Source organism: Hyaena hyaena, unplaced genomic scaffold (genome assembly GCF_003009895.1).
Source record: "Hyaena hyaena isolate Hyena2069 unplaced genomic scaffold, ASM300989v1 scaffold_19, whole genome shotgun sequence".
NCBI lineage: Eukaryota > Metazoa > Chordata > Mammalia > Carnivora > Hyaenidae > Hyaena > Hyaena hyaena.
In genome coordinates, this window is record NW_024080651.1 from 4,692,564 (window position 1) to 4,708,634 (window position 16,071).

The 16,071-nt window shown below is 54.4% G+C and overlaps 2 protein-coding genes across 6 annotated transcripts in view; one reads left to right on the plus strand and one right to left on the minus strand.

Moving 5' to 3' along the window:
- The window catches only part of SF3A1 (splicing factor 3a subunit 1), a 34,244-nt gene extending 20,778 nt beyond the window's left edge, over positions 1-13,466 (minus strand). The window contains exon 1 of the mRNA XM_039225699.1: positions 13,385-13,466. Coding sequence (XP_039081630.1) covers positions 13,385-13,396 — 12 coding nt within the window. The 5' untranslated portion in view covers positions 13,397-13,466. The remainder of the gene's footprint in view (positions 1-13,384) is intronic.
- CCDC157 (coiled-coil domain containing 157) lies at positions 9-14,743 on the plus strand. Of its 5 annotated transcripts, none has more exons than XM_039225715.1 (12): positions 33-220; positions 3,208-3,360; positions 5,643-5,901; positions 7,629-7,800; positions 8,552-9,197; positions 9,922-9,999; positions 10,359-10,549; positions 11,883-12,011; positions 12,225-12,393; positions 13,460-13,599; positions 14,250-14,338; positions 14,425-14,743. In XM_039225715.1, the coding sequence occupies exons 3-12, from the start codon at positions 5,654-5,656 to the stop codon at positions 14,660-14,662; spliced, it is 2,100 nt and encodes a 699-aa protein (XP_039081646.1). In that variant the 5' UTR covers positions 33-220; positions 3,208-3,360; positions 5,643-5,653; the 3' UTR covers positions 14,663-14,743. The 5 variants fall into 5 exon arrangements, with proteins under 5 accessions (XP_039081656.1, XP_039081646.1, XP_039081636.1 ...); XM_039225705.1 differs by having other exon boundaries at positions 38-220; positions 11,883-12,059; XM_039225720.1 differs by having other exon boundaries at positions 38-220; positions 8,552-8,990; positions 11,883-12,059.
- Positions 14,744-16,071: the final 1,328 nt, after the last annotated feature.

A 16,071-nucleotide genomic window follows, 5' to 3' on the forward strand; every position in this document is an offset into this window, starting at 1 on the left:
CCTGCGCGAGACGCCGTTGCCATGGCAGCGGTCGAGGCACTTGGCTAGGATTTGTGAGCGATCCCAGGAGCAGCAGGCGCGCGGGAGACAGTTCCATGAGCCGACCAGACACAGGGGCTGAGGCTACAACGCAGGAAACTGGGGAGACGTCCTACATCACCCGCCGGACACTCTCCTCCCGCACCCCACGACCCTCGGCCCCCTCTCCTTTACTCCAAAGGTGGGTCCCTCGCTCCCTCCCATTGGCCTGTCAGTTTGGAGAGCCCATTCCCCTCGAGGCTGCTTCCTCTTTCGCTTCAGGTCCACCTCTTCTAGAGCCCCTTCCCAAGTCCCAATCCCTAATTCCCACCCGTCCCTTTTCCCGTGGGACTGCCTTTCCTAGGTTCCACCTTCTACCTTCCATAGTCCCTCTCTCAAGCCCCACAGACCATCTCAAATCAAGACCTCTTTAAATTCCATTGTTTTCTCCCAATAGTGCGTTCCTGCTGACCACTTCCCTAGCTTCCCTGAGGCTCACTTGGAATCCCGCCCTTTACTTCCTCTTCTGAGATACTGTCCTCCTTGTCCCGTCAACCCCCCGCCCCTCCAGGTCCGGAATCCAGGCCGGCATTTGCCCTTGTCTGGATAGTTTAACAGTTTCAACTGTGAAGGATAGGAAGGCAGGATAGGAAGAGATGCCCTCCCTAGTGTCTTACCCCATCCCTCTCTCACACGCACACACTCCATAGCTGGTTAATGTCATTGTTGTTATTCTTAATGTAGAATAGCTGGAATTTATTGACCCTGTGCCAAACACTACATGCTTTACGTCACTTATTTCTTTTTTTTTTTTTAACGTTTTATTTATTTCTGAGAGAGAGAGAGACAGCGTGAGAAGGGGAGGGTCAGAGAGAGAGGGAGACACAGACTCTGAAACAGGCTCCAGGCTCTGAGCTGGCAGTCAGCACAGAGCCCGATGCGGGGCTGGAACCCAGGAACCTTGAGATCATGACCTGAGCCAAAGTTGGACGTTTCACCGACTGAGCCACCCACGCGCCTCTTACGTCACTTATTTCTTAGAGAAACTTATTTACAGACAAAGACAGTGAAATTCTGAGTTGGTGGAATGGAAATCTAAACTCATTCTTATTCCTTTACTAGTGCAGTTACTTATTCCTTTATGTTCATTCAATCCCTTTATTGTCCCCAGGGATCCAGGCAATTAGCAATCTGGAGTCAGAGGCTGACAACTGGAATATATAGGTGTTTTTAGAATTTCCAAAGTGTTTTCCTAGTGGTGACCTTGAATCTCAGCAGAGATACTGGCCAGGACGTAGGTAGGCATGATCTTTTTTTTAACTATTTATTTTTGAGAGAGACAGAGATAGAATGCTAGCAGGGGAGGGGCAGAGAGAAAGGGAGACAGAATCTGAAACAGGCTCCAGGCTCTGAGCTGTTAGCACAGAGCCCAAGATGGGGCTCAAACCCAAGAACCTTGAGATCATGCCCTGAGCCAAAATCGGACGCTTAACTGCTTAACCAACTGAGCCAACCAGGCGCCTGGGAGGTAGGCATAATCTTTACCAGACGGGTAGGATCCTATAGCTCAGCCAAGGAAGTGGCTTGCATGTTGAATGGGAGTGGAGGGCCCCTTCCCTTCTCTGCAAGTCAAAAGTCCACCTTGAGCATGAGGGAACTCAGAGGCAGAGTTAGCTGCTCTCCTTCCTCAGGGCAGTGTTGGCACAATTAGCGCCATCACTTGTATGATCTCAGGAACAGTCAGTGCAGGGTTGGCATCTTCAAGCTATAGGTTCCACTTAAGACCCAGGGATTACAGAGAAAGCCCATGTCAAATGCTCCTTCGCTTGACACACCTAGGTGGTACTCAAAACACATTTATAACTGCAAATCCCTAGTGTTCAGAAGAAAACAATGTGTGGTAACCTTGGATATTTTACAGTGTTGTGTTTTCCTTTCACGTATTACTGATGCTTTGGCATTTGTTCTACTTATCAGAACCAGAGTTCAGGAGTTAGTATCTCAGCTGGCCCCAGATGGCAGCTATAGTTATTTGAGGATGAACAGGTCAATGTTTCTTGATGTCTTCAGAAGCAAGCTCCTGAGTTCCAGGTGCTTTGCCACCTGCATATGCCTCCTGCCAGGACGGGATTGCTTACTTTATTTATTTCCTCCCTCTCATTCCAGGAAGGAGACCCAGAAGGTTTCAGTCTATTTTTTTCTGTTTGTTTCTGCCTCATTCCTTGGGGATATAAAATCTCACAGTTGGCAATATCTCATGAGAGGCAGTCACCGCAGCAACATCCGTGTGCAGGATGTGGGCCTGTGTGTGTTTATGAGTGTTTTAGGGTGGATACTCATTGCCCTGAGGGTGGAACTGACAGAGGTGACACACCAAAGGCCTCAGAGATCCTCAGAGGTGGTTCCTGGGGACAGGGCTCTGTGTGTCCTTCTCTGTCTGTATTCTCGACACAGTGCCCAGAATTCATAGGTACTTAGTCACCATTTGCTTCATGAACACACAGGATCTGACCGTCTATACCTGCACTGTCCAGTACGTTAGCCACCAGTCCATGTGGTAGTGCATTTGAAGATGGTAGCTGGTCCAAATTGAAATGTAGTGTGTCACATAGACACTGGATTTTGAGACTGAATGTGAAAAAGACTGTAAAATGATCTCCTTAATAGTGTTATATTGATTTCATGTTGGAGTGAGAGTATTTGGGGTTTATTAGGTTAAATAAAATATATAATTAAAATTAACTTACCTGTTTTTTTTTTAACTTTTTTATGGCTAGTAGAAAATTTAAAATCCCATATAAGGCTAGCATTGTAATTCTTTTGGACAGTGCTGCTCTAGAAGCAGCATGGCCCGAAGACAGGGCAGAGATGTTGAACCCAAGAATCCTACCTCCCTGAGTGACCTTGGGTTAACTCCCTAACTTTCCAGAGCCTTGGGTTCCTCATCTGTATAAAGAAGGTAGATTCAGGAGGTAACACACAGTAGGTCCTGTGGTCAGGGCCTAGCACCATTAAAGTACAATCTCTGTGCTCAGGCTCAAGGTAGGTGACCCCACAAGTGCCATCCCTCACCCCATTCCTCCAGCCTGGGGCCCCCTCCCCTTCTTTTGGGACAGGGTCCTTCCTGCACCCCTCCCCCAAGGAAGCCTCCCTCAGTGCCCACTCACTCTTGCCTTTATCCATTCCCAGGGACTGAAGAGCTATTTGGGGCCAGCCCTGCACTGGATACAGGAAGCCCAGCACCTGGATGAGCCTCTGACCCTGAGCCCCAGAGCCCACAGGCTAATCTGACGGCCAGATATACTCAGACATTCAGCTTCACAGGCAGGCACCTGTGCAGAGGTGAGGACAGGACCCAAGTCCTCTGGGAGGCCAGAGAGGCCAGCTCGGCCCTCAGGAATCGCCCCTTGGTGCCTTCGAGCATCCCATGAGCTGTGGGCACAAGCAGTCTCTCAGGTCCCTCAGCCCCAGTGACCAGGTGATACCACAGTGAACTCAAAAGACAGTCCATGGACTTGTAGAGAGACAGACTGCTAACTGCAAATAATTATTCATATAATAATTCAGTGCCAGTGTGGCATATGCTAGAAGGGAAAAGAACAGAATGCTCTGAGAATGTGTAACAAGTAAATTCACCTGGCCTGGGGACCTGAAGGAAGGTGTCTTATCTAGAGAAAGTATGAGGAGGTGAGGGCACATTCTGGATGGTAAAATGCTGAGGTGGGAACAGACCACACAGGACAGAGCCCAAGAAAGTGTTCCAGTGTTTATGCTATAGAAAGCCATTCAAGGGCTCTGAGCCAGGGAGTGAGTTGCCTTTTAAATGATTACTCTGGCCACATTCAGAATGGACGAGGTGGTGCTGGGCAGAGGGATGAGGGCGACCTCTAAGGGAGGCTGTGGCGGTGGTCTGGGGAGAAGAGGGAGTGTGGAGCGGCACTGACAAACACAGGGGAGGGTTCTCAGTGCGGTCTGTCTGGACACAGGATTGGCAGCACTGGGCACTGGGTTGTGGGGGTAAAGGAAGGGAATATAAGGAAATGTCCAGCTGCATATAGCAGGGAGTGTCATTTTCTGAGATGAGTGAGGTTGGGGTACAAATAGGTTGGAGGAAAAGAAATTTCTCCACCAGGCCTGGACTTGCTAGAGATCAGGGAAACCAACCATGGCCTAAATACTGTCCAAGCAGGGAAGGGAAGAGCTATGCTACAAAGAAGTGCTTCCTGCTGTTGAGAAACCAACAATGGACAAGAGACCCTGCTGCAGGGTGGGGAAGAACAGGGCTGCCCCCCTCTGAACAGAGAGGAGAGGGTGAAACTGGAAGGGTGTGCGATGACACTGAAGGGGCCACTGGACTGTCATGCTTCTCCACGTTCTGAGTCAAGGATCAGAGACCATTCATCACTGTCTTCAAAGATGTCCACAGATTCCAGAGATGGGCAAGAAGCATTCTGTATGGGCTGCAGTGGGAAAGGGGACATATAGAAGGCAGGCAGTGGCTCCAGACAGGGATGGTCTTTGCTGTTGCTACTGCTAATAGTAATTACAAGAATAATGCTTACTATTGCTTGAGCACTTTTACTGGTGGCTTGCCCTGGAGGGTGGTCAGGGAAGGCTTCCTGTTAGAGGTGATACCCAGGAAGCCTGAAGGATGAGAGGAATTAGCGAGGTGATGGGAATTGAATGGGGAAAGCATGACACCCACAGAGGGACGGATCGGGCCCAGGTTTAGAAATGAGTGCCGGCACCTGAACTGCTGTTTGGAACTGATGGTGGTTGAGATGCAGAGTATGGCGGTGGGAGAGGGATATGGCCAGAGGTGGCCTTTCTCCCAAGGGAGTCCTGAGGGGTGTTGGCCTGTGTGACATGCTCAGGTCGGGTTTGGCCCAGATCTCTAGAGCTGAAGTGCGTCAGTTGGAGCGGTCAGACCCGTGGCCCTGCTGGAAGGTGCTGCAGGGGTCCAGGCAGGAGCTGACAGTGGCCCAGCATGATCCAGCACTTCCTGTCATGCTGTAACTACTAACACTCTCTTTTAGGTGTCAGTTGCCTATTCAGTGGTTTGCTCAGGGAGAGAAGGACTGTAGGTACTTTCTAGTTTATAGCTGTATCTGCCCAGCCTTTAGCAGGGGTCTGGCAGATACAGGCCCTTGGAGGGACTCCTGGAGCTATGGAATTGGCAGTGTGGGCATGGCGTAGGGTGGATGAGAGGGACTTTGGTGAAGTCTCCCAAAAGCAGGTACCAAAGGGCCTGTGATGCAGGCCTGGGAAAGACTTTTCCCTAGGGTCTAGGTTGGACTTTCGGCCTAGGAGAATGGGGCAGATCAGGGTTTTAGGACATTTCCTTTAGGGGCACCTGAGTGGCTCAGTCGGTTAAACGTCGGGCTTCGGCTCAGGTCATGATCTCATGGTTCGTGGGTTTGAGCCCCGCATCGGGCTCTGTGCTGACTGCCAGCTCAGAGCCTGGAGCCTGTTTCAGACTCTGTCTCCCTCTCTCTCTGACCCTCCCCTGCTCACATTGTCTCTCTCTCTCAGAAAAAAATAAAATAAAATAAAAAAGAAAGAAAGTTTCCTCTAGCAGCAGCCACATGGCTCTGGCTGATGGGGATCTTCTCTGCTCACCCCAGGAGCCACAAGTATGGCGCACCTGCTGGGCAGCCAGTCCTGTATGGACAGCCTGCGCAAGGACCTTACCGACCTGCAGGGCGCCATTGTGGACGTGTTCTCTCGCGCTGGGCCTGTGCACTTCCCCTCCTGGAAGTTCCCTGACCGTGTGGCTTGTGACCTGGACATGGTGGCCCTGCTAGAGCACTATGACCATGTGCCAGGTGACCCTGAGTTCACGCAGCTGTCCCATGCTGTCCTGCTGGAGCTGGTCATCGACAGGTGAGGGCCTCCACCAAGCCTGGTGATCTCGGGATGCTGTCATCCTCCTTAAACCAGTAGACCAGCCTTGGGATCCCCCTCCAGCAAAGATCACATTGGTAACAATAAGCACCTTTAACTGAGTACCTGTTAGGAGGCGGGTCAGTTCAAGGCCCTCACTGTGATCCCTTCTGTCATGTGCTTTCCTGTAGTACCTGCCCTCAGTGCCACCTCCACCCCCACCCCGCCCCTCTGATGGCTCCCTTCCAGCTCCTGTCAGCTGCTTCCTCAGAGTTTCTGTGCCTCAGGGACACCACAGCTGCTGCTCAAAGTTTCCATCCCAGGCTCTTCTTCCTGGTGTCTTGTGGGCTATGCTGTTCTCTCTGAGTCACAGGGTCAGACATGGGATGTGTTTTTCCAGATTTTGTCCCTGCTGGGAAGAGGCCAGAGGATTGCCCTGCAGCCCCTCCACTTCCACACTATCATTGAATATAACATGGTCATCAGGTTTCCACTTCCTGGGGCCCGCAACCCAGGCTCCCTGTGCTCCAAACCCATACACATACAAAGTCATGGGGCCCCTGACAGGCAAGGACACCAGTAGTCTGGGGATGACCTGCCTGGGGCCAAAGAACCAGGGTAACCACTTAGAAGAACCCCCCAGTATGAAAGCATTATTTGGAGGCTGTGAAAGGCTCAGAACACACCTTCCTTCCTCGGTGCCTTTACATACACTCTGCCCTCTGCTAGAGTGCCCCTGCCCAGCCCTTCCTGGTCTGGTCAAGCCCCACTCATCCATCAAGACCCAGTCAGTCTATCTATGCCCCTGGGGAAGCTGTTGCTGACATGTCTTCTCCACCCCCTCTGTCAAGGCCGTGCTCTGTCTTCTTTCCAGGCACTTTCCTACCCCCCAGTGCTGCCCGGCACTGCAGCAGGCACAGCTGTCCCCCCATTCACAAAGGAAAACACCCTGGCCCAGAGAGGGGCGGGCCCCAGAGGCAATTGGTGCTTCCTCCCCAGGCCTTCTCTGCCCAAGGCCCCAGTGGGTTTAGAATGACCCTACTGCACTTGGAGTCCTACTACAAGACAATGTAGCTTACCTGCCCAGTATGCTTTGTAAACACAATTCCTCTTCCTTTAAAATAGCTTGGTTCCCATGCAGATTCAGGCTTATCCTTCTAATGCCTCTCTTCCTTAAACATAGCCCAACTCTAATTTTGAAGACTTGAAGTTAATGTAGACACCCAGCTGTCTTCATGTTTCCCATGTCACAGGAGCAGCTTGCCCTGCAAGAGATCCTGACTAGAATCAGGAAACTACAGGGCCCCCCTGCCCTGCATGCTAGCCCTGAGGCTGTGGGCAGGCCCTTTCTCCTCTCAGGGTCTCTGCTTTGTCCTCTGTAAGGTAAAGGCTCTGAGCCATGTGCTGTAATGCAGCCACCCACCCAGCACCTTCTGAGCACTCACAGCACAACTGAAGCAGACCCAGTCTCCCAGAACATCCCAGTGCAATGGGGAACAGCCAGGCAGAAGTGCTGATACCCAGGAGGCCTGGAAGGGGCCCCCAAGCTCAGCTCTCAGGGAAGGCTTCTTAGAGGAAGTAACTCTTGGATTGGTTTTGAGGCTGGTCCAGCAGAGCATATTCTAAGGCCCCCCAAGACCCCAGAGCCAAAGGCTGCTAGTTGCATGGTGTGCAGGCATGCTGGCACTAGGCTCTAACCTAGCTGACCCCGCCATCTCTGCCCACAGGCTCCTGCTGCTGCTTCAGAGCTGTGCCAGCTACTTGGAGAACCTTGGTTCAGAGCAAACGGTGCCCTCCCCCCAGGCCGTGGGGCCCTGCATGTCTGTGGGGCTCACAGTGCGGCGCTTCTGGAACAGCCTACTGAGGCTGGGCATGCTCTACCAGAAGGCAGCCCCCCAGGTGGGTTGGCTACCCCCTACTCCCCAACCATGGCCACCCTCATACCTGCCCCAGTTCCAGCTTCCTTGCACACCATGTGTGTACCACATTCTTTGCTGGCCCCATGCTTCCTGAAGGAAACAGTACCAACTCTGGAGCCTCCCAATCAATGCCAAATACAGTGTGCAGTTAGCAAGGCAGGCCTTGGGGGTCATGTCTGGGCTACCTGGCTCTGCTGTTTATGCTATGGGATCTTGGAAAAAGTCCCTACCTACTCTGAGCCTCAGTTTGTTCATCTGTACAGTGGGAATAATGGCAGTCCCTACCTCTCGGGGTGCTGTTGGGTAATACTGTTAATGTTAACCCCATTTGTTATGGCTTATCTCATAATTTTCACAAATCCCCAGTGGGAGAAGGACCACCATCACCATAACAGGGAAGAAAGGAAAACTGAGAACACCTATGGTGACATGACAGCAACCGAGTCCATTAGGCAAGAACCCAGTAACTGGCAGCTGCAGCTTCACTGTTAGATGCCTAGTGCCATGTAACTACATGGAGCCTGGGGCAGGGGGCAGCAGAGAGGGGGCCTGGGCTTAGTAAGTTTGGGCAGCAGAAAGGAAGGAGAAGGTTCTCTCTCTCATTCACATTGGTGTCAGATAACATCTGAGGATCTGAGTATCAGCAGAGGCTGTCACAATATCCCCAGGAAACTGGTCACCTCCCAGGCCTGTCTCCCTCATCTGCTTTCCCTTTCTTTTCCTGACCACAGAAAAGGGTAAACCAAGGGGAGACCCTCACCTCCAAGCCCACAGCCAAGGGCGAGCCAGCCAGGAGCCCTGAATTTGTGACTGTCAAGTTCATCAAGCCCCCCTCCCCAATGCCAGGCTTGCTCCAGACCTGCCAGGAGCCAGACAGCCTCCCCGCCAGAGTATCCCTGCAATGTCCAGCCAAGACCATCAAGAACAATAGGAGCATCCACTCCCAGACCGTGGAGACGGCCCTGGTGCCCTGTGATGCATGCACCAGCGTCCAGGGAAGCCTGTGGGAAGTGGGCAAGGTGGTCATCAGCCTGTGTCAGAGCCAGAACTTGCCCTCGTCCTTAGGCCAGTTCCAGCAGCTGGTGCAGGACAGCATGGGGCTCAGGCCACTGACAGCCACCACCATGGGCCACTGGGCGGCAGAGCAGAGCAAAGACCTGACGCGCCTCAGTAAGCATGTGGGGGCCCTCACTCAGCTTGTTGGGCCCCTTAGGGCCCAGCTGGAGGAGGCTGAGAGGCAGAAGGATGGACTAAGGAAGCAGGTAGGCGAGCTGGAGCAGGCACTGAAGCAGGAGCAGGGAGAGCGGCAGCGACAGGCAGATGAGGCCACACAGCACCTGATGGAGCAGGAGCGTGACAAGCAACAATGGCTCACAGGTCTGTGTCCCCAGACACTGGACCCATAGTGCCCGGGGCTCTGCTACGGCCTTAGCACAGGCTCTCTCAGAAGCAACCCCCATGACGGGGCTGCAGGCACCAGTAGTCAGTGTAAAGAAACCCAGGCTGAGGAGTGGGCGAGAGACACAGAAGGAAGGCAACTCATCAAGCTGGTTATACTGTAGGCAACTAGAGCTTAATCCCACTGGGGAGTCCTGGAGCTGGTGGTATAGAACACACGCCTCAGAGCTGTCCCATAGGAGGGTGAGGGAGCCAGGGAATTCATCCACTCTGGTGTCACTGAAAGGGAGTCCTGGCAGAGCTACTCTCCTGGCACCTCCAGCCAGCAGAGCAGCCTCTCTGGCTTCAGCAGAAGCCATCAGGCAGAGGTACAGCTATGGCACCAGAAGCAGGCCAGCACCTGCTGATATGGTGGGGCCTGACAGATTTGGGCAAGCCACTGCCCTTTCTCAGCCTGTCAACTCTGTGGAGGACGCTGCGGTCCAGAGAGGTATAGAGGCATGGCAGCCAGCCAGTAGGAAGCAGGGTAAATGGGGAGCCAGACCTCCTGGCATCTCCCTAGAGCTTCTACAAGTCCAGGGAGCCCTTCCACACAGCAATAGCTGCCACCACTTTGCAGGGTATACTGGGTGTGAAGGCACTGGCCAGGCCCAAGAGAGCCTCTGAAAGACCCCCCCCGCCCTCCCTCTCTTGGCTGCCATAGAAACAAGTGACCTCAAGGTGAAAGTGGCCACCCTGGAGGGGAAGCTGAAGGAGCAACAGGAGTCCATGCAGGCTGTGGGTGAGGAATGCCATTGTGTGGCCCCCAACCCCATGCCCTGTGCTCGGTGGTACAGCAGGATGAGCACCCTCCATCTCTGTCCCCTGGGCTTCTGGGGCAGAGAAAGGGAACCACAAGGAGAGTGGGCCTGACTGGACACACTGTTGGGTGTGCCACCTCCCACCCCGAGAGCACCTTCTATTTTCACAACCCACTTCAGGCAGTGTTCAGGGCCCCATTTGTGGCTGAGGACACTAAAGCCCAGAGATGGGCTATGATCCCTCGCACCCCACCTCAGTTCCCATCCTGGGTCAGAGGCACAAGGACTTGCACCCAGACTTCCCTGCCCTACCCCTTCCCATGCCCACCCAATCCTGCAGAGACCAAGGCCCGGCAGCTTCAAGAGGAGGCCGAGCATAGGGCAGAGGCTGAGAGGCAGGTGCACCAGCTGGAGGAGCAGGTGCAGCTGCTGGCAGGGCGGCTGGATGGGGCCAGCCAGCAGATCCGCTGGGCCAGCACAGAGCTGGACAAGGAGAAGGCCCGAGTTGACAGCATGGTCCGCCACCAGGAGGTAAGGACCCCAGCACCTGGGGGTATCTGCAATGTGGGCTGCATGAAAAGAGAGCTGCACTGGTGGGGTCTGGGGGGTTATCCATGTAGGGTACCTGCTCCCCAGCACACACCCAGGATTTTGTTTGATTTTTACCAAGAGCCTGAGCCCTCCCCTGAGCCCCGGGCCCCGGGGAAACAGTGACCCAGGAACAGATACAGCCAAAGGAGGCCTTGTTCCAGAGGAGCTCCCCACCCAGCAGACAGGCAGTTGGGCCACCATAGCTCTAGTGCCAGATGGCTAACAGGGGTAGGAAAAGCACTTTAGAAGTCTAGAGAGGGACAAGCACATCTGCTTATGGGAATCCAGAATGATTTCTGGGAGGAAGTGGCCTTTAAACTGGATGCCAAGGGCTGGTGATTGGTCCATCAGTCAGAGGAAGGATAGGGAGGCCAAAGGGCGAGCCGAAGCCCAGGATACATCTGTGCCCTTGGCATTGTAGCCTTGCAGGAACCCTCAAGAGTATGGCTGAGGGAGCAAGTAACCTGCCACCTAGAGAAGGGGATAGGTCTGGGGACTGTCCTGACTGGTCTTAGTCTCAGAGCCTCATTTGGGAAGCCAAGACCTCAGGTGGAAGTTCCCAGCATCAGTCATGGCCCAGTATAGGAAAGCCTTTCAGCTCCAAGTGGATGCTTTTCTCAGTGCCCTGCAAAGAGTTATGGTCACTGTGTATCAGATGTGTGCAGTGAACCAGGTGCTAGGCTTCCGCCTCTGTAGCCCTCTTGTTCTTGTTTCTCATCACAACAGAAGGAGGCAGATACTCTTGCCATCCCTATTTTATGGATGAAGAAATAGTCACAGTGAGATTAATGAAATTGCCAAAGCTGCACAGCTAGCCAGAGGTAGAGCCAGGACTCAGAACAGACCAGCTTTGGTTCTTCCTGCTTAATACTCAGTGTGTATTAGGAAATGTGGGTCCCAACTGACATGGGCTGATGGGACACTGAAGACCTAAGAAGAAGAAAAGTGTATTGCCCAGAATGCCTCTCCTAGTGTAGACTGTAACTGTAAAGAAGGGGGCGAGACTGATAATTGGCCAACTGCTTTACAAAAGGGCAGGGGTCTTCAGGTTGGAGGGCTTGGCCCTGACTGGCCTGGGGGTATACATTAGGGTATACAGCTGTCTTTGCTATGCCCCTTCTGCTGCATGCATATGCACAGCCTCCCCTGTACACAGGCAGGGCACAAAGGGGAGGGTTTGGAGGGTCAAAGATACTGTAACCTCCTTTGTCCCACGTGGCTGGGCCTTGCCCTGTGGGCCTCATAGCCTCCCTGCCTGCCCACCCCGGCTCAGTCCCTGCAGTCCAAACAGCGAGCCCTGCTGCAGCAACTAGACAGCCTGGACCAGGAGCGTGAGGAGTTGCGGGGCAGCCTGGATGAGGCCGAGGCCCAGCGAGCCCATGTGGAGGAGCAGCTGCAGAGTGTACGGAGCGAGAGGGAGCAGGGGCAGAGCCAGCTCCTGGCCCAGCAGGTGGGAGCGGGCAGAGCAAGGGTATGGGACGGCTCTTCCCTTTGACCAGAGGGGCCTCCAGCCAGCTGAGTGCCTGTGGGCCCGTCTCGTGTCTGGAAGGGATGGGGTGTCCCCAGAGGAGTCGGGAGCCATTCCTTGGACAAGACGAGCCTTCCCCACCCCCAGGAGCTACTGCAGAGCCTGCAGCAGGAAAAGCAAGGCCTGGAGCAGTCCACGACCGATCTGCAGCTGACCATATCGGAGATGGAAAGGGAGCTCGTGGAGCTGAGGGAGCGGGAGCGGCTGCTGGTGGCCTTCCCAGACCTGCACACACCCGTCGAGGCCCAGATCCCAAGTAGGGACCAGAGGTGGTGGCAAGAGCACATCAGGGCCCGGACAGGCAGCTGAGGGTTTCCCTGGACAAGACACTGGGGTCTGCAACTCACCAGCCTGCAGAGCTCCCAGGACACACAGTGCATCATGTATTTCTACTCTGTGTAGACGGGGACACAAAGCCCAGAGGTGAGGTGACTGGGCACTGTCACACAGCTGAGTCGAAGTACAGGTCTAACACTGCTGCCTGTGTTCTTTACCATATCACATGCCAGTCCTTACTCAACTTCCTCATGTCCCCCAGCCTAGTGTCTCCCCAAACCACACCACAGGGCTAGCTCCAGGGCCACAGCCCCAGTTGTCCAGTGTCATGCAGCCCATGGCACAGGAGTGCTAATTACCCGTCTTAGCAGAGGATTGGATGCCAGGCAACCTGGGTTCTCATTCCAGCCCCTCTAGCCCTCACCCCAGGGGTGAAGCCACTTGGAGAGGTGCCAGGAAGATCCACAATTTAGCTGCTCATGATAAGTCATCATCAGTCCTGAGCACTGCTTTCCGGGCTCTTCCACTGTCCCTTCATCTGCCCCACAAGGTGGATAAGCGCCCTTTTACAAACCACAAAACCAAGAACCACAGCAGGCAGCAACTTGCTCAGTTCAGTCATGACTTCATAGAGTCAGAGAAGAAACTTCCATCCCCCAAATCGTGGGAAAGAACGTCTTTTGCTGAATTCCTGTGACTCATACTCGAGCTGGCTGTGTGACTTTGGACAGCTCACTGTCTCTCTGGCCCTCTGAAAACAGGCAGCTTTGGCAGAGAGTCACTTCACAAAGTCTTCAGTGAGCTCAAGGTCCCACCCAGCCCTCAGATTCCACAATGCTGCAGTCACCTCCCAGCAAGTAGGGGGTGGGAAGCAGAGACAAGGCCTCAGAGGGAAGATGAAGCGGGAGGCTCGGTACACTGACTGCTCAGCTCACCTGTGCTTGCCAGGCCACCACCAACCCAAGCCATACCTCAGCTGGCATGTGTGCCCTCTGAGGTCCTGTTCCACGAGGTGGGGTGAGGTACCAGAGAGTTTGTCCCCACAGGCTCCGGCAATGTTACAGACGACATAGAGAAGCAGGTACAGGCCAATGACATCCGCATCCGGGTCCTGCAGGAGGAGAATGGGCGGCTCCGGTCTATGCTGTCCAAAATTCGGGAGGTAGCCCAGCAGGGGAGCCTCAAGGTGGGCAGCCTGGCTCCCCAACTGGAGAGGGATGGCCCTTGGGGACTTGGAGGAGGCACCTGACCAGCAGGTCTTCAGACCCCATCCTGGGAACCTGTTGAAAGCCTGCCTCATCACATGTGGCTTATAGGTTTCAAGCAGGCATGAGACTGTGACAGTGCCTGCCAACTCCAAACTCTCCCCTCCAGTCCTTGGCACCTTTATTTCAAGTGCAACCAGGAGCCCTGTCAGAAGGCAAAACTTCCCACACTTAATGCAGCTGGGGTAGCCCTGGAAGGCTTCCCAAACCCTGCCCCTCAGAGGAAGGGGTGTGGCAACAGGGTTGGGCCCTTCCTCTCCTCCATGGTGATGATACCCTCTCTGAACAGTACAGAGAATTTCCTGGGCCTTTCTTTTTTTTTTTTAGTTTTTTAATTTTTTTTTTTTTTTTTAAATTTCTGAGAGACAGCATGAACAGGGGAGGGTCAGAGAGAGAGGGAGATAGAGAATGTGAAGCAGGCTCCAGGCTCTGAGCTAGCTGTTAGCACAGAGCCCAACACAGGGCTCAAACCCACGAACCATGAGATCATGACCTGAGCTGGAGTCGGACGCTTAACCGACTGAGCCACCCAGGTGCCCCTGGGCCTTTCTGATATTGGCTTTTTTTGCAGCTGATCCCACAGGACCAGCTCTGGGCCCCTCCCAGCAAGGGCATCCATGGAACAGCGCCCCCAGCCCAGGCCCAGAACACATCTCCAGGGTGAGTAAGGCTTTGCCAGAGGTGGGGCAGATGGGTGGGCTGGTCCCCTCACTCACAGGGGATCTTGCCATCTGGTCCTCCTTCAGGCCCCTGGGCAGGCAGCATCTGCCTAGCAGCAGGACAGCCAGTACAGGCAGGACCCCACCGTGCCAGCTCCGGGCATCCCCACCTCAGCAGCCCTGCAGCCGACCGAGCAAGGACATGACCCACTCGACCAACTGCGCTCAGAACCCCATCCGGGCCTTGGCCAGGCTGAGGAGAAGACTGTCACCAGGCCAAGGCCAGGCCAGCCCTGCATATCAGCCCCAGGAGCGGCCCATGTAGCCTGCTGTGGGGTGGGGCTAGAGGGCAGATGTCTGGCAACCCTCTCAATGTAATAAAACCCTGGCCATCTGCCTACAGCAACCTTGACCTCACAGCCCTGGCTCAGCCAGGGGAAGAGTCCTTCCTTCCCCATTCTGGGCAGGGACCACCTAGTCCCCAGTCATGCAAGTCACCTGCCAGCAGAAGCCTAGCACACTGTGGACCTTCAGTAAATGGGCACTACCTGCCTCCGTCCTGACAGGGCAGTGGGAGAAGAGGGCACACCAAGAACCGAAAGCAGCTCTAGCACCTGGGCCAGGTGAAAGGCCTACAGCAAGGGCAAAAGGGTGATGTGGACTCAGTGACCCCTACCAGTGAAGAGCAGGGTCAGGGTAGGGGGTGTGTCAGGGAAGGAGAGCAGCTCCCAAGGTAGGCCCAGTGAGGGTGTATGAGGCAGAAAGGCGTCAGAGAACAGGGTCCTGGCTCTGGGCTCACAGAGGCAGGCAGAGGGCAGGGAAGCCTTCCCCAGCCCCAGGCTGGGCTTTGGGCCTGAGGCCTCTTGCCCCAGCTCTGAACCTGGGATGAGCACATTAAGGACCCAAGAAAGGCAGTCCTCCTTTTACTGAGAAACTGTTCACCTTCAAGAAATGTGAGTCACAAGGGGTTTTCTAAATCCAGGAGGTTGGATTCCTAGAAGGCAGGGCAGGGCCTTACCTAACCAGACACCCAGCAAGCCTTGGCTTTCCCAGGCCTGTCTCTTGGGGCCCAGGCACCGATGCCACCAACCACGCCAGGCCCACCGTCCAGCTTTCCTCATGAAGCCTCCAGCCTGCCTTGAATCACCTCATCAGTGAAGGATAAGCTCTAAGGCCTTGCTGAGGACTTCTCACGGTAGGCACTCCCAGCTTCCTATGACATTCTCCTGGTGAGGAGGCCAGGAGGTAGTGTGCCTCAATTTACAGAGAAGGGTCAAGAGGGGCCATGTGTATAGCTGGGCTGGCATGGCCACTGTCTGCCCAACCCTTGCTTCTGTGGAACATGGCATACCTGAGGGAGGCCGGGGTGCCCTGGCACTGCCCCTCACAGGAGAGATCCAGCCCTTGGGATGGGGTCCCTGAGGCAGGAGGCATGGGCCCAAATCCAGGGGGAGGGGAGGACCCATCACAGCTCAGCCCCCCTCTGCTTACAGTTCTGTAGGTTGGAAGTCTAGTAGGCAGGCTCTGTGACTGGCTTCTCTGTTCAGGATCTTAAAAGACTCACATCAAAGTATCTGCCAAGTTACATTCCTCCAACAGCTCTGGGAAAGAAGCCCTTTCCCAGGCTCATTCTGATTGTTGGCGGAATTCACATTCTTGAAGCTATAGGACTGAGGTCCACTTCTTTGCTGGCCACTGGCAGCCGGGGCCACACACAGCTCTTAAAGGCTATCT